At 33.3% G+C, this 26,536-nt stretch overlaps 2 protein-coding genes across 2 annotated transcripts; one reads left to right on the top strand and one right to left on the bottom strand.

The window, feature by feature from the left end:
- Positions 1-1,065: 1,065 nt before the first annotated feature.
- LOC131656822 (flavonoid 3',5'-hydroxylase 2-like) lies at positions 1,066-3,461 on the bottom strand. Its single transcript, XM_058926420.1, has 2 exons — positions 2,460-3,461; positions 1,066-1,839 (listed from the first exon to the last, which is right to left on the bottom strand). The coding sequence occupies exons 1-2, from the start codon at positions 3,372-3,374 to the stop codon at positions 1,207-1,209; spliced, it is 1,548 nt and encodes a 515-aa protein (XP_058782403.1). The 5' UTR covers positions 3,375-3,461; the 3' UTR covers positions 1,066-1,206.
- Positions 3,462-12,332: 8,871 nt separating this feature from the next.
- LOC131659227 (uncharacterized) lies at positions 12,333-13,465 on the top strand. Its single transcript, XM_058928441.1, has 3 exons — positions 12,333-12,651; positions 12,754-13,076; positions 13,232-13,465. Exons 1-3 carry the CDS (start codon positions 12,333-12,335, stop codon positions 13,463-13,465), a joined length of 876 nt encoding a protein of 291 aa, XP_058784424.1.
- The last annotated feature ends 13,071 nt before the right edge of the window (positions 13,466-26,536 follow it).

Here is a 26,536-nt window from a genome sequence, read left to right as displayed (position 1 = left end):
GGGTCTGGTGAACTCTGATGGTGAGGTCCACAGTATTTTAGCTAGGTTGGCGGATGTTGCCCGTGGAGGACCTATGTAGATTTATTTTTTTATCATTGTATTATTTGTATATTTGTATATTTTGTGCGAACATCTTATTTATTGCATTATCTTTTTGGCTATTACATGTTTCAAGTAGATAAAGAAAATAGCATCAATAACAAACAAACATAGTTAACAAACATCAGATGACAAACAACAAACATAAAATTGACAATCAGGACCCTCCAAAAGTGTCGGCAAAATCTCAACCGTTTAAAAAAACAAAAAATTAAAATATACCGGAAATTTAGTTTATTTGAAATTACCGGTATACCAGAAATTTGAAAATTCCGCTATACCTGAAATTTCAATATTCTGGTATACCGGAAATTTCAAATAAACTAAATTTCCGGTATGTCGTACTGATAATTTAAAATTAACTGAATTTTCAGAATTTTTACCGGAAATTTTGAGGTGCATACCGGAAATTTGCTTCGAAAATTCTTTGTTTTCCACATTTTTTAATAGGGGTAATATTGGAATAAAATTTTTTGAGAAGGTGACAAATACAATTTAGAGGGTAGCAAGTTAATTTCTCATTGTTTCCGGCGCCCCCAAACAAGGGCGTGTAAAGAAGTAGTTAAGAAGGAAAATAACATTAGTAAAAAAAAAACAAAAAAAGGAAAATAACAATTCACAAATTCCAAACTCGTGAAATGGTTTAAAAGAAATGTAATAGTTCACAATCCTCCAACACTATTTTGACAAATACTTATAATATTGATATTTACTCAATTTCACTTATTGATTTTAATCCCTAATCATTTTTTCATTACTGATAATTTTTCTTTTTATCTATTATTTCCTTGATTTAATCTTTATTTTTTGATTTACTTATAAAATATATAGTTCATATTGATTTTCTCAATCAATAGTTCTTATTAAATATCTCATATAAAAAATTGATCCTCAATAGAGGCAAAATACACCAAATAATACAGAAGAGAAAGCAAAATTAACTTTTTAAATATATTTTAGAGAACATAACCAACAAAACTATTTTATAGGAATTAAATAAGAAATAACACATTCCATTACATAGAATAATAAAAGAAGTTATTTAGTCTATTTTATTTTTAAAACACACACAATAACAAAATATAGCTGAAGAGGCCAATGAGCAAGCTAAGGAATATAAGCAGATGGAGACAATCTTGGGCTAACAACAACAGAAAGAGGGACTTTTTTCTGCAAAGCAAGCCCAAATGACTCATCCATGTCCAAATCCACAACACCATTTGGCAACTTCCAATCAAATGAATGCACCAAAGTACCCAAAATATATTGAACTAGCACAATCCCCATCCTTGTCCCAGCACAAATTCTTCTCCCAGCTCCAAATGGAATCAGCTCAAAATCATTTCCACGTGGATCAATTTTAGCATTTTCACCACTCATAAACCTATCAGGATTAAACTCCAATGGATTCTCCCACACATTAGGGTCTCTTCCTATGGCCCAAATGTTCACACTTAGTCTAGTGTTTTTTGGGATGTAATATCCATTTACTTCACATGCTTCTGATGAAACTCTTGGTAGATTTAGTGGTGTTGATGGGTGTTTTCTGAATGTCTCTTTGCATATTGCTTGTAAGTAAGGTAGATTCTGAATGTCTGATTCTTGTATCCGTCGCTGTTTACCTATCACTTTGTCCATTTCCTCATGAGCTCTTTTCATAATGTTTGGATTCTTTAACATTTCCGCTAGAGCCCATTCTATGATACTTGAAGATGTATCTGTTCCTGCTGTAAATAGATTCTATACACACACAAAAAATACTAAAATGTTATTATAAAATCTAGTAGTAGACTAAATAGAATCGAACTTAATTGAAGTTAAAATAATCGAATCATTATGTTTGGTTAATAAATCAAATCATATAGCACAAGCTGTTCTATAATCGAATAGAAATTGAATTTGAACCAAATTGAAATCGAACCAAATGAAAAATGAAAAATGAAAAATAATAAATAAATTTTTTTAAAAAATAAAAAAATAGTTTAACAATTCGGTTCTTTAATAAATAGTTCAGTTTAAAAATAATTAACTTCTATCTGTCCATACGGTTTAGAATTTCAAAACAATATATCAAATCAATAATTTTAATTTAGTTTGATTCTGAATAAATTAAAACAGTTTGATTTAGTTTGGATTAATTTTTCCTATAATTTAATTTGATTAGATTCAATTTTCTTCCAAACTATACCATAACAAACAGTCCTAGTAGTATCCATTACACATGTCATTTACTATTATATCCTCGACATAGGACTAACAAATTTAATGTCACGTGTTTTTTTTTACTTTATCCTGCTTTGCTGCAAATTTGCGATATATCATTTTCAACAGAAATTAGTTAAGAGATTAATTATACATACCAAAAGTACTGCCTTGATGTTAATGAGTGTTAATTTCTCTCCTCCATCAGAATCTTGTTTACTTTGAGCAATGAGAGTGTCTAAGAAATCAGGCTTAACTCGAGGATTTTTATGACTAGAAGCCACATGCTCCTCAATCATCTTTGTCAACAAAACATCAAATTTTTTGTGTAAACTCTTCATACCTCTTTCAATTCCTTGAAGATCCAACCAAGCAAGAATTGGTATAAAATCACCAATATTGAAGTAACCAGCAGTTGTCATGAGTTCAACAACCATATCCTTAAATTCATTTGATTCACAACCTTTTGTTTCGAACACGCGACGGCTTAATATAATTTGACCTATCATATTAGCCATAGCATATGTTAACATCTCCGGCACAACAATTGATTCATTTTTCTTGCTAGAATCATACATTGTACGAATCATGTGTCCCATTTCGTCCTCTCGAATTTTTGACCAATCTTCGAGAGCTTTTCCACCGAGCATGTGTAAGTTACTTAGTTTTCTAAGTAACTTCCACCTAGATCCATAGTCGGCGAAAACCATGTCTTGTGAATCGTAAGCAAGGTGTGTAGCACCCGCGTTGGACGGACGGTTTGAGAAATTTTGGTCTAGTGTTTTGAGAAATGCTTTGGCGGATGAAGGGGATGAGGCAACAACCATGTTGTTTGATCCCATTTTAAGGTACATTATAGGTCCATATTTTTGTGACATTTTGAAGAGAGTGAGATGAGGCATGGTTCCCATTAGTGGAAGTGCACCTACAATTGGATAACCCTTTGGCCCTGGTGGAAGTTTTTTGTGATTGTTTTTTGAGAGAAAGGTTAAGATGAAATGGGATATGAAGAAAATGAAAATGGAGATGGAAAGTTCTTTCAACAGGAACGTTTGGTAATGGGTGAGTATCATGGTGAAGCTTTTTTTTTTTTCGTTTACGAAAATGAATAATGTTGAAATTGAATTGGAGGTTGAAGAGATTGTGTGGAATGTGATTGTTAACTCTAGAGCAACTATTTATAATTCAGTTTGGTTGGTAGAGGTTACATCACGTTTCCCCTCATTTGTCGTTTTATTGTATTTGGTCATTGCAAAGTACTATTTATTTGTAATATCAGTATAATTTTTTTTAAAGTTGATGATTAACTTATTTATATTAATATATTATAAAATTATTTTAAAAAAAATTATTGTAAGATTGAGCAATAAATTAAACACATACTCATACGTACACGTAACTCAACTACTCCCTTCGTCTTATAATAAATGATTTATTTAAAATAAAATGGTGTCTCAAAATAAATGATTTATTTCAATTTCAATACATTTCTTCTAATTTTATCCTCTAATAAATAAAAATTTCATCATTTTCAATGCATAATAAAGGAACACTATAGTAGAAACTTTATTCTATCTTATTTTTATACACTTTTTTTAATATGTGTAAAATGGTGGGCTGAGTCACTCATTATGGGACGGAGGGAGTAATATATATTTCTTTTATTTATATTTTATTAAAAATTAATTAATAATAATGATAAAATTTTATTTCTATTTAATTTTTTAAAAAATAAACAATTTTTAAATTTTTTTAAAGAAAGTTAAATTCATTTAATCTTAAGTAACGTGTATAAAACGAGAGAGATTAAACTATTTTAGAAATATAAAATAGCTATCTCTTATTAAAAATAGTTAAATAAATACATAGAAAGAATAATTAGGTAGTTACTTACATACTAAGAACTCTATTACCAAATAAACTATTGACAATTCATTTTCTGAATTATGTATAGATAAATACGAGTGGTAGGGCATGATGCTATTTATAGAAAGCTTTATTAATTTTGGACATTCTATATATGGGAAGCTTTATTAATCGTTATTTTTTTTTTTAAATTTTGTAGGCATATAATTGTTATTAATTTTAAACTATGACCTTTTTTTTTCTATAATACCTCTAATTTTTTATTATTTTGATATATATTTTTCTCTCTATAATAAATAGGTATACAAAACTATAATCATTACTATTTTAAAATTTAAAAACAACAATTAAAAAGAAATATATTCCTTTACAAAAGTGACACTTAAAAATGAACACAGAAGGACTATATGGAAAGCTTAGAAGTACTTCAGATCACAGTTTCAAATGTACTCTAGCTCTAGCCTCTCTGGAGCAATATTCTCCACAATTGTATAATACTTTCATTATTTTTTTAATGCTTTTTATTTCTATTTATTATTTTTTTCTCATTTTATTAGTTGTTGTTGGAATTACACTCAAAATTGTGGAGAATTTCGAATCAATTTTAATGAAAAAAATCAATCAAATTGATCAATTTCGCCTCTTGTTCTTCACTCTTCACTCGAGTGAATCAACCACACATTGGTTGCAAGATAATTTCATTGCACTACGATTATGAAAGAAGAAAAGAAAATATAAATTGGGGAAGAAAAGAGAAATTAGGGATTGGGAGAAAAAGGGAAGAAGATGAATATTTTTGCAGAGTTTCTCTCTGCTTCCAAACTGAAATTTTATTCAACTTTTTCTCAATGCAATTGCACTATTGTATATTTTACAATGATAGGGTACCTCCATATTTATAGGCAGAGATAGCTTATTCACTAAGCAATCTCTCAAACTAACACAAGAAAAATATACTGAGTCGAAATTCTGTTGAGGCTAGCTTCTTCGACATTTCGACAGCTTACAATTTTTGACACACAACATAGTTTCAACACAAAGAATTACATTCTCAATATACAACATAATTCATTATGTCTAAACCATCTAAAATTATCATTGTTCTTAGTCTTCTAAACACTTCGACCTGCACACCCTTCATCATGATGTATGCAATCTGATTTTGAGTTCTGCAACGTTTCAAGTTCAGCTTCCCTTTTGCTACATGCTCTCGAAGATAATGAAACCTCATCTCAATGTGTTTGTTTCTTCCATGTGCTATTGAAATCTTCGTCAGATTGATAGCTGACATGATGTTGATCTTCATGGTAATTTCTGTAACACCCTTCTAAACCCTGCGACAATTAATAAAATAATCAGAGTAAGACATGAAAACAAGGGTGCCACAATTAAAAATAATTTAAAAAAAAAACAAATGTAATTCAACTGTCGTTCTTTATCGAGAACGATTCATCAAAATAATAATCTCATGTTTATCACAGCGGAATAGCATACATCACCAAAATAAACCAACTGACACATAATCCAAAACCAATAAAATAGTGTAATGATCAACTCTAAAACTATTGTTCTCAGTGTTACAAGATCAGAGCATATATGACCGACACGACCCAAACTAAATGGATAGACTCTACGAGCCATCCTCATCGAACAATAAAACCGCTACTCCTCAATATGAAAATATCAACATGTAAGGGTGAGTCTCATTTGAAATTAACAAGTATTATACAATCATAAGTAATAAAACATCATAGCATCATCATTCACCCAATCAAACACGTATTCAGATTTTCTAACAATTACTCAATCACCATACCGAAAAATACAACACCGAGTATAACACATATCATTCAGTCACACCATATCATCATGCACATGAATGAACTGACACTATGCATGTGGTACCATACATGAGCTAAACCCATCCAACTGATCTATTCATCACCAAGATACAGTCCAACCGACACAAATTCCACACAATGGGAATTACGCCCACCAATTGATTCACAACGTCACCGGAATCCATCACCAATAATAATGCGTATGAATGAATGCACACATATAACATACTTATATCATCACCGATCCGATGTATCGCATCGTCTCATTACCAATCGCCAATTCGTCACCAATAAGCATGCACATGTTTCAGCAATCATTCAATATTCTACACATATTCATATTAAACATCATCCAATAAATAATCGAGATAAAATATAAAGTCGGACCACTGTCCATTTCACACGTTCATCCTATAGAGCTAGAAATTAGCTTCACAACGCCTAAAAGGCACACAAATCGAACTTACAGATCAAAAGTTATAAGGTTTTGAAAATGAAAATATTTTACAAAAAGTTACAGCGTAACCGGTTACGTCCACGGAAACTGATATATTTTTAGAAAAACTCCCAGCGTAACCGGTTACAGGGAATAACGTAACCGGTTACGAATGACGTAACCTTCTCGCTATTATTCTCCACTCGCTCGTAATCGGTTACGGCCTGAGCGTAACCGGTTACGAAAACGCAACACACTCAATTTCTTCAATAAACTCCAATGTAACCGGTTACAGTCACGTCGTAACCGGTTACAGCCCTGCTGTAACAGAAGAATCCACTTTTTGACAGTAACTATTCATTTCCAATCCAACCAAAATCGTACCAAAACATGAATTACCACAAAACAATATCATAACACACAACCTAACACAGCTTTAACATGCTTTAGTGATCATTTAGCATCATACCAATATCAATCAATTCAATTTATCAATTTCTCCCAAAACCCCAAAGTTTTCCAAAACCTAACACATTCCAAATGAATCAAACAACAACCTAATCCTTTTTACTACCCTTGATTGCATAAAAATTACTAACCCGAAGAGTCCCCCCTTACTATAAAATTATTAAATCTTAAGCATTCACTAAATCTGATGGTTGATATTGATAATTCTCATTTCTAATAAAAGATATCAGGTTTCACCGGATACGCTCCATATATATATATATATATATATATATATATATATATATATATATATATATATATATATATATATATATATATATATATATATATATATATATATATATATATATATATATATATATATATATATATAGTTTCTTATTAAATATGAGACTCTCTTTTTAACATATTGAATATTGTGATGAATATAACTCATCATTATAAAAATATATTTGTTAAAAGAAAAATGCTCATATTTATAAATAGAGGATATCTTTAGGCCATCTCTTATTTAATATGAACTCTCTTTTAACATATTACTTAATTTATTTCTTAAAAGTTAATCGATAGTCGCACAAAACTCAAAGCAAGACTAACACAAAGCCACACAAAACACCAACAATTAATTATTCATAAAATATTTTCTTCAGACATGTAAACAAAGTTTGTAATAAGACTTTTTAAAATAAAATACTTCAACCAAAATATTTGTCATTTTAAATTATTAATATAATTTTATTTTTAATCTTTTAATTATTTTCTCTAATAAATACTTTTACTTATTTTTTTCTCATTTATCATTAATGTTAATTTGATTACATCAATAATTGATAAGGATTATTTGATAAAGTTATTATTCTCTCTTTTATTTATTATAATTTTTTAATCTCCGTAAAAGTGTCAATGACAATTATTTTGAGACGGAGAGACTAAAAAATAACACAAAATTTATAAATAAAAATTAAGATGTGCAAATTCTATGGTTAAAAGGATTTATTTTTCTTCATAATATGAAATTTTTGTAGTTTGAAAAATTAAAAATTATATTATAAAAGAATTTTGGAAAGTTTGAATAAATTCTCCAAATTAAAACTATATTGTTAGTGATTTAAATATTAAAAATATATTTATAATAAGTATTGATTTATTTTTTGAGAAAAAAATATGAATTGACAATATAAAATATTTTTACACAATTAATTAATGAGAAATATGTATCCAATTAAAATATATTTTTAATTTTAAATACTAATATAATATGGTAAGTATAAAAATTTTAATTTGTTGTATATTACCTTTAATTTTAGGTAGCAATTTTTTAGTTCATTTTAGAAATCAATCATTTTTATAGACAAAAAGGTTGAGTATTATTATTGATGATATTAAACCCACACTGGCTTAAACATGTGAAAGCCAAATAATTTTACTTTTCTGATGAATAACTTGAGAGTTTGAAAAAAAAAAAAAATTTTGGCTTTGAGAGATGACTAGAGATATTTAATCTCTTGTGAGAAAAAGTCTGTATATAAAAGTAAGAGTTTAAAAGTAGTGTGTTACTCATCAGAAAAGTAAAATTATATCGCTATCACATAATTTAAGCCCATGCGGATTTAATATCATCAATAATAATACTTAACCTTCTTGTCCATAAAAATGATTGTTTCTAGAATGAACCAAAACGTTGATTTAATATATAAGAGATTTGATGTAACTGTCTTCGGGTTGTCTAACATAAATCCGTGTGTTGAATAGAGATCATGTGGTTCAGAGCAAAGAAAAGACATGTTCCAATGGAGTGTTACGTGAGGGAGATCCACTTGTGACTTTTTTTACCATATTATGTCACATATTTGAAATTTATGTATCATAATGCCACATTTTGAAATACTCCTATTTATAAAAAAAAAAAAAATTTAGATTTATTCAAAACACAATATATTTGTTTGATTTATATATTGTTTAAATATATTAGTTACTTAATGTATTTAAAAAGTAAATTTTTTCTTTTAAATAAAATTGGAGGGGGTAATATTGTCAGAATGTCAGACTTGCAGAGAGCGGTCGACTATCCAATGGCCGAATACTTATTAAATCGGTTTTTTAATTTTATTTTTTAAGTCAGTTCTCTATTTTACCGACTTAAAAAATCATGTGAAATTTTACACTTGTTAATGGTCAAGCACTTTCTACATGTATGACATTCTGTCAATATTATTTTAAAGTGTGACATTATGATATATAAATTTTAAATATGTGGCATAATGGTAAAAAAATCCTCCACTTGTTCGACTTTACCTTGAATGAATCTATGTGAATTGAACTCATATTATTTATATGTCATTTTTATTTTCAATATGTAAAATGCTATCACTATAATTTATGAATATACCAAAATTACGAATACGTATGTTTTATATTCATAATAGATAAACTACTAGTCTAAAAAATTAAAAAGCACCACAAAAATGTTTATAATTTAAATATATTTATAATTTAAATATATTTATAATTTAAATATATTTATAATTTATAGTCATAAGGTCTCGTATATTTTTAGGACAAAAATATATGAGTGCATGATCATATAATTTAGTTGATGTATATAATAATATAATACAAAATTATAGAAGATATACACATAAAACTAGAAGGTGCCACCAAACCGTCCAAGTCCAAGTAGAAATGATTGTAGCTACCATTCTTTTGTGAATATAATTAAAGAATATCAGGTTCACATATGATTGAGGTCAAATACTTATTTTTACAGTTAGCTTTTAGGATATTTTAGGTGCAAGCTCATAGCTTCAATCATTTATAGTACTCCACTATTATTAGCTTAAATTAAGCATTAACTATTGGTTTTTATTATTATTCTTCAGCTATTGGTAGTGCCCAACATTTTCAATTTAATAACCATTTATAGAGATATAGAAAAATACGGTAAGTCGGTCCCATTCCAATATCAGATTTCATAATAAAAGATTTATAGTAAAGTCATTTTCAACACTTACCAAAAAAAAAAAAAAAAGTCATTTTCAATAACCAGAACGGATCTATTTTAGAGTAAAGATCTATTTTAATATGTCATAAAAACTATAGAGTTTAAATTAATTCATGAAAAAAAATCTATTTAATTTTTTTAAAATATTTAGTTGAATCGTGTTATTCTCTCTTTTAATATTATTTTTAAATTAGTTTTTTCTTTATTTTTGAACTGTGACTAGACTATCTTGTAAATTATTTATGCCACATGTATTATCACTTTCATCCCGAATTAATCTCGTCAATAACGTTAATCATCATCATCATCGTTAATGTACCCTTTATTATCAACATTTTCTTGCCGACCTCCACTAACACCATCCATCTTTGCATCTCACTCGTGCTTGAATCCTAGACGATAAATTTTTCTCTGGTAATAATGACGATCGTACTTTCTTTGCTTTAATTCTAAAGCTCCTGTTAACGTAGTGTTGTTACTTTCGAACCATTCACTCTTGATTTCGGATTCTCGAATGTCATTGCTTATAATGGAGTTAGGGATTTGGAGTTGAGGGTGAAGGATTCCTTAACTGACATTGAAAAATAGGACGAATAGGATTATGGATGATGCGAAAGAGGAGAAGAAGGAGAATAGCGATTTGGGAAACGAGAAACAATAAATGGTTGCAACTGTTGATTTGAAATTATTTGTGAAGGGATTGGAGATAAATCATCGCGATACTGTGACGTTCTTTGCTTTGATGCGTTATTATCAAGCTTATGGGTGAGTGATTATGATTTTTTTTATTACATATTTTTGTGTGTTACTATTGTTATTGTTTCACTTGTTAATGATCTTTTAAGAAAGTTAAGTTCTGCTACTAAGGTGGTTTGAGATGGTTTATTACTTTAGTAAATAATACATGTTGCATAAGTAATACACATAACAGTTCAATCGCAATTTTAAAGTAGGAAAAAAACCGATTTAAAAAAATATTAAGAGAGAGACTAACATGACCCAGTTAAATTTTGTAAAAAATTTATAAAAAAAATTCTTAAAAATTAATCTTGACTCTCTAATGTTTGTGAAGGAGTAAAATGAGTTTATACTCTTTATTTTGGTATTAAAAATATGTCATTTCAAATGAGACAATCACATTTATTTTATTATTAAAATTAACACACTTCAGTGCGTTAGTAATGATTTCGTCCTTGTAAGTTAGCGTGTTTTTGGTTTTAGTCCTTGAATCTTTTTTTTTGGTCCAAGTTCCCATATGTCTAATTCGCTTTGGTGTTAGTCCCTGCTGTTAGTGAGACGTTAAAAAAAAGCTTATGTGGCAGGCGTTGGTGACTTGGCATACTCCATAAACATTGTTTTATTATTTTCTGTAATACACGTGGATATAACATTTAATTCCCAAATTATGTAAATGAAAAGTCACTCCACTTTTGGTATTTAGTCCCTGTCAATTAGGGTTTTCTCCATTTAGAAAGCTGCTAAATGAAAACTCAGTGAAAGTGGAGGGAGACGAGATATAGAGAACTTCTCTGAGGCATTTCTCCATTGAAGACCTGACAATCTTGTTTGAGTGACCTCGATTTCATCTTCCAGATATGATTTTTATAGTGAATATTCATTATGGGGGTAAGTTTTGTAGGGATAGTGCAGTATATTACTTAGGTGGGGATAAAGTGTCAGTAGAGATTGACCCTGATAGATGGAGCTTCTTTGAAGCAACCGATATTGTGAAAGATCTTTGCAATCTGGAGTCAACTGATTATTGGCTATGGTGGTATAACAATCTATCGTGTAAGCATTCAAGGATGGTTAGTGATGTTGATGCTACTGAGGTGTATGAGGTTGTTGTTCAAACTAGCTGTAGTGTGGATTTATATGTTGAGCACAAGGTGGATGATAATGTGGATGATATTGATGATGCTAATGTTAATGCTGAAACTGATAACGTGGATGATATTGAAGTTAATAATGTTGATGCTGAAGCTGATATTGAAGTTGATAATGTTGATGCTGAAGCTGATATTGAAGCAGATAATGTTGATATCAAATCTGCAAATGATGGTGATGATAGTGAAGATAGTGATTATAAGGCTTTTTCATTTGAGGACAGTGAGGATGAAAGGGCCCTTGGCATGGATGATGGATTTGAGGTTGTAGATAAACCAACTACAAGGGTCAAGAGGCTAGCTAGGAAACATAGGAATACTCCTTCAAAGATTAGAGATTTCAATGTAGGTTCATCAAGTGGGATTAGTATTGGTAATGAAGGCCATGAAACCAATTATGTGAGTGATGATCTTGGGAGCTGTGATCCTGATGCATCAGACCAAGAGAAAGGATCTAAAAATATCCTAGGTTTAATATGGAGGAGCTAGACAAAGACTACAAGTTTAAAGTTGGTTTGGAGTTTGTATCTATGCATGAATTTAAGGAGGCTATAGTGCAATGGTCAGTATTAAATGGAAGAGAGATAAAGTTTGTAAAAAACGACAAGGTTAAAGTGAGAGTAGTGTGCAAAGGCAATTGTGGGTTTTTGGCTCTTGTTAGTAAAGTGGGGAATAAACACACTTATAGAATGAAGAAATGGTTAGGCCCTCACACATGTGGTAGGGTTTTGAATAACACTACTGCTAACTCCAAGTGGATTGCGAAGACTGTGGCTTCTAGGATGACTTCTTCTGATGGAATCAAGCTTCGTGAAATAGTCTCTGATATTAGGAATACTTACTATGTGGGTATATCTATGAGCAGGGCATGAAAGGCTAAACAAATTGCAAAAGCTCAAGTTGCAGGTGATGCCACAAAGCAATACACATAATTGTGGAGGTATTCTGCAGAATTAAGAAGGGTTAATGCTGGGAACACTTACAAAATTAATGTCATAAGAGTTGGTCCAACAATGCAACCCAAATTTGGATGCTTTTATTTTTGCTTTGATGGAATCAAGAAAGGATTCACACATGTTTGCAGGCCATTCATTGGTGTTGATGGTTGTCACCTAAAGACAAAATATGGAGGCACCCTTCTTGTGGTTGTTGGTATGGATCCTAACGACCAATATTACCCATTGGCTTTTAGTGTGTGTGAGACTGAGACAAAGGAGTCTTGGAGGTGGTTCCTGACCTTGATTTTGGAAGACATTGGACAAGAGAAAAGATGGGTATTCATATCAGATTAACAAAAGGTATTTCTCAGATCTAATTTTTTTTCTAATTATGTCCCTAAGTTATGCAATTCTGTTTTGATTTGGTCCCTGAGTATGTTTAGTTATGTTGAATTATGTCCCTTATGTTAATGTTTTGTTTTGATTACAAGGGACTGATTCTTGTATTTGAAGAGATGTTTGAGAGAGTGGAGCATAGACTCTATCTTAGGCATTTATATGCCAATTTCAAAAAGAAGTTTGGTAGTGGCACACAGATAAGAGATTTGATGATGGCTGCAGCAAAGGCCACATATATACAAGCATGGGAAGCAATGATGAAAGAGTTGAAGGTGCTTAATCATAAGGCTTGGGAGTGGTTGATGAAAGTACCTACCAAATTATAGTGTAAGCATGCTTTCTCATTCTTTCCCAAATGTGATATGCTAATGAATAATGTTTCAGAAGCTTTTAATAGCACAATACTTGTGGTTAGGGATAAACCAATCTTAACCATGTGTGAATGGATAAGAAACTACCTAATGAATAGAAATGCTACCCTAAGAGAAAAGGTTGATAGGTGGCAACATAGGATAATGCCAAGACCTAGAATTAGGTTAGATAAAGAGGTAGAACTTGCTGGTAATTGGGTTCCAAACTGGTCTGGTGATACTATTTGACAAGTTGAACATATCCATAGAAAACATAGCTTCATAGTTAACACTTCTAAGAGAACTTGTACCTATAACTTTTGGGAGTTGGTAGGTATACCATGTAGACATGCAGTGGCTGCCTTAGGCTTTAGGAACTAATGCCCAGAAGAATATGTAGATGAATGTTATTCTAAAGAAACATATGTGGCATGCTATAATTTCAATGTCAGTCCTATTAATGGCCAAGACATGTGGCCTGAGGTGAATGTTGAGGAGATGTTGCCTCTATCATACAAAAGAGGCCCTGGTAGGCCCAAGAAATTAAGGAGGATGGAACCTGATGAAGACCCTAACAAGGGAAGGACACAAACCTCATATTGTTGTACCAACTGTGGTGTAAATGGACACAATGCAAGGAGTTGTTCAGTATTGGTTCCTGACCCTGAAGCTCAGAAAAGAAAGGTACAATCCTATCTCTATAAAAATGTATCCAATCACTCTGTTGGCATATGTAATTGATATTTTCACTTTGTATGCAGAAAAAACAAAAGAAAAATACTACACAACCTCAAGTGGATCCTCATATTGTGCATTAACAACCTCCATTGGATCCTCCTACTCAGTAGGAACAACCTCAAATGGATCCTGCTACTGAGCAGGAACAACCTCAAGTGGATCCTCCTACTGAGCAGCTACAACCTAATGTTGATTGTGATGTCGGCCACGAGTTTGAAATGCTTGCAGCAAATCTGTGTGCAGCTTTTGAAGCAACACAACCTCAACCCAATGTTAATGATATCACTGCTCAAGTTCCACCTCAAGTTGCTTGTGACCATGTTCCAGATCGTGAGGTTGCACCTGTAATGGTTTCTCAAGTAGTTGGTTACTCACAACCAAACTACATTTTGACTGCACCTCTTAGAGATGTTGAGGTAACAACTAATGAACCTATACCCGCGCAGCCTAAACCAGTTAAGTTTGTTACTGAAAAATTGGCTTCAGTTGTACTCTTAGCTATTTTGATATTTGCTTAACTATATTTGTTTTAATTTGTGTCTTCATAGGCAAAAAACCCAAACAAAAAGTGGCAAGGAAGTTGGAGTTGAGGAGGAGTGATAGAACAAGGGTACTCAAGTGCAAAAAGCTTAAGGGAGAAGGAAGCAGTGCAGCACAACCATGGAAATTGTAGACGTGTTTAAGACTTGTATCATGTTTTTTGATGTGAAACATTATGTATTATGACTTATTTAAGACTTGTTGTTTCTTATTTTGAATTATGGCCTAAGCCTTGGAGATTTAACAGTTATGTTTTGGACACAACCATGTAATATGGCTCAAGCCTATAGCTTTATGACACAATGTTTTATGCACAATTGAAGTATGTTTTAGATACATTATCAACTCTATTTTATGCACAACTGATGTTATCTTTTACAAATTCAAAACATGATGAACATTATCAACTTTTGGTCTATGCATAATTGTGATACATATACCTTTTACAATTGTTTTAACTTTGATGAACATTATCAAGTTTGGTTTTTGCATAATTCAAAACAGGATGACCAATATAATATGATACATATGATACCCAAAGTCAAAACATCTTTTTCATTCATCATATGGTACATGGACCATTTCCAAAATACATTTATGTTACAGGGACTGAACTAAAAAAACAATAAACAAAAGCAAACAACTGGGTTCAACACCATTTGTGACAAGCAACGAAGAACCCCCATGACCACTCCAATAACAACTTCAACAGATTAACCTTCCTCTTCTCCTTATCCAACTTAATCTTCATCTTTTCCTTTTTTCCAATCTCAATGTCTGTAACAATGGACCCTAAATCCTTCAACATTTCAAAGCAGTTGCACACACATGCACTTCTAACATCGTTAATTGGATTTCGTTCAAGCTCATCATCCCAAAGGAATAACTTGCAACTAGACATTAACCCTGCATTTTGACACTTCCAAAACCTCCTTTTAGGGTTTTCAATGGATTTTAACATAAACATTTTCATGCTTCTATTGCAACCACAAACCGGTGCTTCAACGTGATGAAAGTTAGCAGACGAATTGGAAGCCATGGCAGAAGGGAATGAAAAGGTGCGGCGAAGAGGATGAGGGATTTTGGAGTTGATGACCTTGAATGAGAAGAAGAACGAATGTTATTTTTTTTTCCATTTGCAAAGAGAAGATGTCCACATGTGTAATGAAAAATAAAATAAAATGAAACAACGTTATCCATGTCAGCACCATTTGCCACCTAATAATTTTTTTAACGTTCCTTTTGCTAGATAATGAAATGTTCTGATCATATTTTCTAGTTTTAATGATAACATTAGGAATGAATTTTGTATAAGATAATGTGGTAATCTAATAAATTACGTTTTCCATTTCAGGAAAAGTATAAAAGAGTATGCACTACAACATCCTTCAGATGCTCTGAACCAGATGTTCTAGTTGGCCACATCATAACATGATCTTGAAGACATCAGAAGATGATCTTGAAATTGTCAGATCATGACAAGCAGAAGCAAGTTCTGAAGCTCTAAAGCTATCACGCTCTGAAGAACTTCCAAAGGCTGAAGCGCTGAAGTTCTGATCTGCACCAAACGCTGGAAACTCTGATGATCAAAAGCAATACATAAAGTCTGAGTCCAGAAGAAAGCAAATGATGAAAAGACTAACTAGACTAGTCTGTGTGTCTGACAAAAGGAACATTGGAAGTATGGCTACAAAAAGCAAAGTCAGAAGTAGCAGTTATTGCAAGGCTCGAGGTAGTTGACAAAAGAGTGAAACATTAAATGCAATGTTGTATTGTACACGCAAAGCATTAAATGCAGTAATATTCAACGGTCATATTCTCATGTCTATAAAAGGAAGAAGTCAGCAAGGAGAAACGTAAGAAAGCCTACGTTCATTCTTCTTAATCTCATCATCTGACTCTGAACCTTTCTCACGCTAAAGCAAAAAGAACAAAGTAGCAAACTTCATCTTCAAGCTCACATACTTTTGTATACTTAGTGAGATTTAGAACTTAAGATTAAGAGAAAAATTTCTTGGTGATTACAGCTTATTAGAAGCAACTTTAATCTCTTGTATTTGATTATATCTTTGTAAACCAAAATTCCTTGAGTGATCAAGTTGTGATTTGTAGACTAAAGAAGACTTAGAGGTTGATCTAAGTGGAGAACCATTGTAATCATTTTTTATCAGTGGATTAAATCCTCAGTGGAGGTAAATCATCTGTGAGGGTGGACTGGAGGTAGTTTGAGTTCAAACGAACCAGGATAAAAATAATTGTGTTCATTATTTTTATCTGCCAAAAAGAAACAACCCTTATTCAATCCCCCATTTCTAAGTGTTTTTCACTCCTTCACCTTTGACATGAGGGACTAAAGCCAAAGCGAATTAGACATATGGGGACTTGGACCGGAAAAAAAAAAGATTCAGGAACTAAAACCAAAAACACGCTAACTTACAGGGACGAAATCACTATTTAAGCCTAAATATTTTATTCTCTGATATTACCACTTCTACTTTTCTTCCTGTAAAAAAAATAATAATTAAATTCTTACACGGAGATTTTGTTGTTTTAAATCTTAGGATATATTTTTAGTCTCTATAAAATTATTCAAAATGACTTTTAGTTCTTATAAAAAAAATATTAACTTTTAATCCCTATAAAATTATTTTTGCATTCAGTTTTAGTTCTTGTAGAGGGACCAAAAATGAGTGCAAAAGTAATTTTATAGAGTCTAAAGGTCAATATATTTTTTATAAGGACTAAAAGTCAAAATTGAGATATTTATAGAGATCAAAACATATTTAACCCTAAATCTTATAAAAATTTAATTGGACAAAAATTTATATATAGAGCTGACTAAACATTTTGTTGTTTTTTCTATTATTTTAATATTAGTATGGTAACGTGAAATTATTATTTTTTATTTTTAATTATTTTAATTAATATTCTTTTTCTTTTTTAATTATTTTAATTTGATGAAGATAAATATTAAATTTTGATAACCGGAAGGATCAAACCAAGGCCACCTTGGTTGCAATTTTGCAAACCATGTTTCTTAACCATCTATCCCAATATATTTTTTATTAATAAATTTACAACAGTTATATTTATTAATACATTACTTTATTATTTTTGACATAATTTATATATATATATATATATATATATATATATATATATATATATATATATATATATATATATATATATATATATATATATATATATATATATATATGTATATATATATATATATATTGACACGTATCAAATGAGAATTTTTAAGGCAAAATTACCTCCTAGGTTCTTTAAGTTATTTTAATTGTAACAAGTTAGTCCTTTATGTTTTTATCGCTACAAGTGGGTCCTTTATGTTAACTAACGAATACACCGTTGACCTTTTTTCTGCTTTATTTTGTTCCATTAATTTTATTTTAACTTCTAAAATTCATATTAAATCCGTTTTTGGTCCAAAAATCATGAAAAAATTACTAAAAATATTTCTTCTCATTTTACACATCATGTAATTTTATGAGAATTTTATTTTTTGTTTTACTATTTTTCTTTAATTTCTTCTTTTGCGTGCATTTTAATTAGTTTAAAAATACTTTTATGCACTAAAAAATTTTGAAAATTTTATTATATGATCCTATGATGTTCTTTGACCTATGTTAAGTGACATATCAGTACCATTAGTTTCACTTCAGCGTTTTTGGAAAGGATTTGGGAAAAAGATCAACGGTGCAGGCGTTAGTTAACATAAAGGACTCACGTGTAGCAAAAAAAACATAAAGGACTAACTTGTTACAATTAAATAACTTAAAGGACCCTGAAGGTAATTTAGCCAACTTTTAATAATAATCATTGAATTTGAATTAATGGCTCAGATTTACCTCATATGTTAAATACATATTACTTAAATATCTTGTTCACTTAAACATTAATTAAGTAATTTAAGATATAAGGTAAATCTGAGTCATTAATTTAAATCTAATGGCTATTATTAAAAGTTCTCAACTCTTATTATATCCAAAGTTCTCATTTGATACGTGCCAATATATATATATATATATATATATATATATATATATATATATATATATATATATATATATATATATATAGGCACATTAGGGACTCTAGCAGCAAGCTTGCTAGAAGTAGGCTTCTTCTTGGGAGGAATGTCAGGGACATCACAAGCAACATCAGAGTCAGAGTCACCAATCACTTTGGCCTTTCTTTTCTTGGGAACCACCTTGCTCCAAGATTTGGTAGGACCAACAGAAGTACTTTTAGGAACAGCTTTCCTCTTGGGAGGGCTTTGGACAACAACCGTCTTCCCTTTCCTAGTCATGAGCCTTTTGGCTATGCTAGGGTTGACAGAAGCTACCAGATCATTATCTGAGTAGTCATCAAGATTCACAACATTGCTACCTGTACCAGTATCAGTACCAATTTCAGCATTGTCATTAACATCCTTAGGAACATCAACATCTTCACCATCATTGTGTACAACATCAGCATGGTGTACATCATCATCAACAATTTGTACATCATCATCATTCTTTCCTAAGGACTCTTCCATTGTTTCAACATCTTGATTGACATCAGGTTCTTTGTTCAAATGAGGTTCAGGAATCACAGAGTTTAGAGGGATGGATATCCCAGGTACCTCATGTTTTTCATTCAAGATCCTAGTGACTATTTGCGTAATGGTATTATGGACATATTTAGAGTCTTCCCTAGTCAAGTCCTCACGAGGAATGAAAGAAGAAGTGTTAGAAGCATTACCAGAGACATTTTCTTTAGGTCTTCTTGCATGCAGAGTACGAGGCTTCTTTAATTTCAAATCATCAGCCGTCACCATTCGCAACGGAGCAACTTCAAGAATCCGGTTAGGATTGATAGAGTCAGCCCCATAGTTGGATTCAGGAACAGGGGTGGAGGCCATCTTCTTGGAAGAGAAGGAGTCTGGTTGTTGAGACATCTTGGAGAGCTTTAGAGAAATTTCTGAGATATGTCTGTGGCAATTGTGGTGCGTATGGAAAATGAAAGAGTGAGACGAGTAGAGTCTTTTGTTGATGATAGTAATGGGATAGCGTGTAGGGAGGGCCTTTTGGTATGATTGGAAAAGGAGATCGAACTTAATATTCTGACCAATCGGAAGATACTTCTGTAACACCCCAAATCTACCCCGCAAATTAATAGGAAAATCAGAGTGCAAAATCTCAAAACAAACATCATGATTCGAGGCGTCCAATTATTAACTTAAACAAATCACAAATCATGCTCATAATCATAGATACATAACATATATAATGGAGGAATCATACTTCATTCAACATTCAACTCATATAGTTCATAATATCGCAGCAGAAATCAATTAACATCATAATCCAAATCATAACATCTTTTCCAACATGGAACAACATATCCAACATGTCTCAACAAGGCATCACGATGTAAACAAAGCAAATAAACGTCCCCCCCGAGTGTCACGTATTAGAGCATAGACACAACGACTCGAGCTAATAGGTGAACGACTACTCCACGTCGTTACCTGCACGTTACCAATAAAGGGTAACATTCAAACAGAATGAGTGAGATATCATTCATTATAAAGAAATGTATGATAATATTCAAAGCATGGTAAAGATCATACATATATCACCACTTCTCATCATCAAACAACTTACCAAAATGACAACAATGTCAATAATCAATTATGACAACATACTTAATTCACAATTGTAATATCAATGCATCACAATAATATCTCATCATCATGTCACAACAAATGTCTCACCGTCTCAACAATTCAAACACAAAGCAACGCAATTTAAATGAAATACAAATGCGACTCGACTTATGCAAATGCATGTGGTACCATTTGGAGTAAAACTCCCACGTCTCAAAATTTGCCATTTGGCACACGTCACTATTTGCCATTAAGGCCTCGTCGCTTTTTCCATTAAGGCCATGTCTCTTTTATGTAATGGATGTGACTCAATGAATGCAAAATCCACACAAACACAACACAAACATCGACTAAACATCATTACTTTTATATTAATTCGTCACTTCATAATGACGTCGCTATGTTGTATCATCATACAACAATACATCGCTTCACATCAACAAACGCAACATCAAACAATTTCATTTAGAGAAAACTTTAAAAAGGTTTTCAAATTATATGCACTAGAAAATCATCATTTGGAGCTTCACGGAGGTTAAAACAGAACTTAAAAAGGAGTTACGGATCAAAAGATACACCATTTCAAAGTTTGAACAAGTTTTGCACAGCAGTATCCTCTTAGCGACCCTCCAGCGCGCTTGATGAAGTTCAATTTTCCACAAGCCAGCTTGAAGTGCGCTTCCACAAACTAAAAACAGAAGCGAAACAAAATCCGAGCTCCGCTTAACGGACCAACTCCGCTTAGCGAGCTCTTTTATTTTTTCAATTTCCACTCAGTATGCGCTTAATGAGCCGAGGCCACTTAGCGGACGTGCGATTGTCCAGAAAAATAATAGCAAACACAGAACTGTGAAATCACACACCCACCACCCAAAACTCATTCCAAACAGTAATTAGACACATATAATCACACTACCTAATATCATTCATCATCAATCATCAATCAAAACATGTTTTCAACCAAATATTCATGCAATTTCATCATAAAACCCTAAGACTCTACAACATACAATCCATGGTTTCTACATATCATCTAACCTACCCTAAACATCACCATACATCCCTTTAGCATGAAAGAACCCCACCCTTACCTTAGGTTTTGGATTGAAGACAACTCTAGCTTCAATCTTGGATTCTCCTCTTCTTCACTCTTCTCTTCTTTCTCTTCTTTTCCCAATTTTCACCAAATGAGTTCTAATTCTATAATTCTCTAAAACCCTTGTTTTGTTAAACCCTTACTATCTTATAAATTACTAATGGGCTCTAATTAACACCTCTCAATTACTAATACCGACTTAGGCCTAATAACTCACAACACTTACTAACTTATGCTATTTACTAATAATACTCATTAATAACACAAAGTCACTTAAACATATATTAAACACATAATTCACACAATGCACATAACATAAATAATTAAATTAAAAACGGGCGTTACAACTCTCCCCCATTTAGAATATTTTCGTCCTCGAAAATTACCTCAATTAAATAACTCAGGATACGACTCTCGCATCTTGCTCTCTAACTCCCATGTCATACTCTCTCTGGTAGCTCCCGACCAAACTACCTTCATCAAAGCAATCTCTTTGCCTCTAAGCGTCTTCGTCTCGCGATCCTCAATCCTTACCGGCATAGTCTCCACCGTGAGATTATCCCGTACTTGCACATCATCCGTATGAATCACATACGAAGGATCAAAAATATACTTCCGAAGTTGCGACACATGAAACATGTCATGCAAATTCGAAAGATTCGGTGGTAACGCCACTCTATATGCCACATTCCCAACCTTCTCCGAAATCTGATACAGTCCAATAAAATAAGGACTGAGCTTCTTCGATTTCAACGCCCTCCCCACACCGGTCACCAGCGTGAGTCTCAAAAATACATGATCACCCGCTTGAAATTCTAAATCCTTCCTTCTCTTGTCATGATAACTCTTCTGCCTACTCTGAGAAGTCTTCATTTTCTCACGAATCAATTTAACCTTCTTGGTAGTCTCTCGAATAATCTCAGGTCCAAGCACTACACTCTCACCAGATTCATGCCAACACAACGGAGTCCTACACCTCCGACCATACAACGCTTCAAAAGGCACCATTCCAATACTAGAATGGTAAATATTATTGTATGTGAACTCGATCAATGGAAGATAAGTATCCCATGTACCTCCCTGCTCAAGAACACAAGCTCTCAACAAATTCTCTAACGACTGAATCATCCTCTCCGTCTGACTATCTGTCTGAGGATGATACGCCGAACTCAACCTCAACTTATTAGAACCAAATGTCTCTTGCAAACATTTCCAAAAATCTGAAGTGAAACTCGGATCTCTATCCAAAACAATACACAAAGGAACACCATGCAGCTTAACAATTACACGGATATAAATTTTTGCCAACTTGGAAACTGAATACGTGATGTTAATAGGTACAAAATGAGCCGACTTTGTAAGCCTATCAACAATCACCCAAATCGAATCATGACCTCTCACGGTGTTTGGTAAACCCGTCACAAAATCCATAGAAATGCTATCCCATTTCCATTTTGGAACTTCTAACAGTTGCATTAACCCTACAGGCTTCTGATGCTCAACTTTTGACTTCTGACAAGTCAAACTTGCATACACAAACTGCGCTATGTCACGCTTCATTCCAGGCCACCAAAACAAGTTCTTCAAATCTTTGTACATCTTTGTAGCTCCTAGATGAATACTCAAATTACTTCTGTGACCTTCTTCACGAATTTCTCTCTTCAAATCAACATCATCAGGAATACAAATCCGAATACGAAATCTCAACAAACCTTGTGCATCTAACTTGAAATCACTATTCTCAACTTGATCGATTCCAACCATCGAATCTACTAATTTCACATCTAACTTCTGAGCTTCTATGATACTATCCAGAAAATCATTGTTAATCTTCATCATACCCAATCTAACACTCTTAGGGGTCACTTCACATACCAAACTCATATCTCTGAATTGCTCAATCAATTCCAACTTCTTAACCATCATTGCCGACATATGCAAAGTCTTTCGGCTTAAAGCATCGACTACAACATATGCTTTTCCTGGATGATAATTCAAACCAAAGTCATAGTCCTTCAAAAACTCTAACCACCTTCACTGCCTCATATTCAATTCCTTCTGATCAAACAAATACTTCAAGCTCTTATGGTCGCTAAACACTTCAAATCTAGAGCCATAAAGATAATTCCTCTAAATATTCAATACAAACACAACAACAGCAAGTTCCAAATCATGCGTAGGATAATTCTTCTCATGAACTCTCAACTGTCTTGATGCATAAGCAACAACTTTGTCATTCTACATGAGCACACCTCCTAAACCCATCTTAGAAGAATCATAATAAACCACAAATGATTCTTCCGGATTAGGTAATATCCAAATCGGTGCCGACGTCAATCTCTTCTTCAACTCGGTAAAACTTTCTTCACATTGAAGATTCCACACTAAAGCCTTACCCTTACAAGTCAACTTCGTCAACGGAAGTGTTAACTTAGATAATCCTTCAATGAACCTTCTATAGTAACCGGCTAATCTCAAAAAGCTTCTCATCTCGGTAGTGACTTAGGAGTTTCCCATCTCAACACGGCATCAACTTTAGATAGATACACAACAATGCCATCACCAGAAATAACATGACCAAGAAAACTAACTTCTTTCAACCAAAACTCACACTTGGACAACTTAGCATACAACTTCTTCTCTTTCAATACTTGCAATACCAACTTCAAATGCTCAGCATGATCTGATTCTGATTTAGAGTAAATCAAAATATCATCAATAAACACCACCACAAACCGATCTAGATACTCATGAAAAATAAGATTCATGTACTCCATAAATACTCCCGGTGCATTAGTAACACCGAAGGGCATTACGGAATACTCATAATATCCATAACGTGTCTTGAAAGCCGTCTTCTGCATATCCTCATCTTTCACTTTAATCTGATGGTAACTCGACCTCAAATCAATCTTGCTAAACACGCGAGCACCAACCAACTGATCCATCAAATCATCAATCCTTGGGAGTGGATACTTGTTCTTGATTGTCACCTTATTCAATTGCCTGTAATCAATACAAAGCCTCATACTTACATCCTTCTTCTTGACTAACAACACTGGAGCTCCCCACGGAGACACACTAGGCCTCACAAACTTCTTCTCAAGCAATTCCTCCAATTACTTCTTCAATTTAGATAACTCTGATGCAGACATCCTATACGGTGCCATAGACACATGTCTAGTACCAGGTACAAGGTCGATAGAGAACTCAACTTCTATGCAACCAAAGCAAACACTTGAACTTCCTCTCTCATCATCATGCAAAACTATCTAGCCGACAACAACTCAACACCTACCTCTTCAGGAGAAGAAAACATCACCGACTTGTCATAGAAATTAAGATGGACATGGTTATGCTCTAACCACTTTATACCCAAAATCACATCCAAACCTCTCAACGGCAAACAAACAAAATCAACAACAAAGTCTTTGTAAAAAAACCGACACGGGACACTTTAAACACACAAGAGAAGTAGTCACCGACCCCTTAGCCGGAGTATCGACAACCATCTCTCCGTTCATAGTAGACAACACAAGACCCAATCTTTCAACACAATCAGCAGAGATAAAACAATGCGTAACACCAGTATCAATAATAGTAATCAAAGGAATGCTATTAATGAAACATGTACCTCTGATGAGTGCATCCTCACTAGCGATCTGAGTTCCCGACAAGGCGAACACCTTCCCACTAGCTTGCTCCTTCATGGGCTTCTGACACTTACTTCCAATATGTCCTTCTTCACCATAGTTGAAACAATCCATATGCTTATGCTTGCATGCTGTCGCTACCCGCGAAAATCAACAGAGTCGCCACTAACATATTTATCCTGAAAAGGAAGGGAATGCCAACAAACCACAAAACAAAACAACGGTCTCACAACCAGAGAAAAAGGGTAAGGGAGTCGGTTACGCGAGGGGAAGGTATTAGCACCCCACGCGCCCATCGTACTCGATGGTATCCACGCTTGTGTCTAAAACTATGGGTGTGTGAGCAAACTGCGCTAATCTGGACTAAAATGCATGCAAAATGTAGGGAAAAGAAAGAGTTATACTTGCACGGGCCCTACCCCGCTGCCTACGCATCCTTTTTGAGGAATCAGAGGTACCGTAGCTCGGCTAACTAGTTTCTGTTTGTTTTGTGTTTTTTAGGTGAACAAGTTACATTCACACTCCGCTGCTCGACCTTTGGAGACTTATGCTTGGGAATGGAGTGGAAATAACAAGCTCTTAAGAAAAGAAAATCAAAGAGTATGGTTTGTGTTTTAAAGAATGCATGAGGAAAAACCTAAGCTAAAGGGAAAGCTTGCTACCTATGTTATCATACAAATGGTACAAGTCTAAACTAGCCTATCAACCTACGGGGAAAAGCGAATGCAAACAAGAATATCACACAAACGAGCTCCGCTCGTAAAGCATACAAGACCACCGGCACTGGCCGAATGGTAGAAAAGCGGTCCCGCCATAGCCAAGGCGAGCGAATCACCCGAGTCAACCAAGCATTAGACCTCGCGAAAAATGATCGGGCCATAGACAAGAGGAGCGAGTCCCTCTCAGCAACCAAGCCGTCACGGATCTGAAAGGAAAACGGTGCGTGCGTACACCGAGCATCAACGTCGAGCGACGCGAGCTATAGGAAATGCGGGGGTCCGGTTGCATGAACCCTTTTCCTGACCTACTCGATAACAAGATCTTGTGCTAGTTCAAAAGCAAACCACACGTAGCGTGCGCATACTGAACGGACTCGATGAGACTGGGCGGAGGTTGATTGCTAACCCTTTCCGCATGCCTTCCACGAGGACTTAACGGAGTGCCATCTAGGTCTTATTACACCGTGACTCCCTGCCGCAAAGCACAAATATAAACACACCAACAAAAATAGAGCCTCTTTCGAGGGCTTGGCCAAATGAATGTCTAGGTCCTACTATCCAAATGCCTCGCACACTAGAACACTAGTTAGAGATAACAAACATCGCAATCGGAATTGGGTT

This window comes from Vicia villosa, linkage group LG3 (genome assembly GCF_029867415.1).
Source record: "Vicia villosa cultivar HV-30 ecotype Madison, WI linkage group LG3, Vvil1.0, whole genome shotgun sequence".
NCBI classification, from domain to species: domain Eukaryota; kingdom Viridiplantae; phylum Streptophyta; class Magnoliopsida; order Fabales; family Fabaceae; genus Vicia; species Vicia villosa.
Note: the sequence above shows the minus strand (reverse complement) of the source record. Positions and strands in the feature narration are given on the sequence as shown.

What these genes read in the sequence shown, in the direction of transcription:
- LOC131656822 (XM_058926420.1), bottom strand. Translation starts at nt 3,374, where the DNA reads ATGATACTCACCCATTACCAAACGTTCCTGTTGAAAGAACTTTCCATC. An exon ending in ACATCAAGGCAGTACTTTTG is followed by an intron (nt 1,840 to 2,459) that starts GTATGTATAATT and finishes GTGTGTGTATAG; the next exon opens with AATCTATTTACAGCAGGAAC.
- LOC131659227 (XM_058928441.1), top strand. Translation starts at nt 12,333, where the DNA reads ATGCATGAATTTAAGGAGGCTATAGTGCAATGGTCAGTATTAAATGGA. An exon ending in TAGGAATACTTACTATGTGG is followed by an intron (nt 12,652 to 12,753) that starts GTATATCTATGA and finishes GGTATTCTGCAG; the next exon opens with AATTAAGAAGGGTTAATGCT. An exon ending in TTGGACAAGAGAAAAGATGG is followed by an intron (nt 13,077 to 13,231) that starts GTATTCATATCA and finishes TTTGATTACAAG; the next exon opens with GGACTGATTCTTGTATTTGA.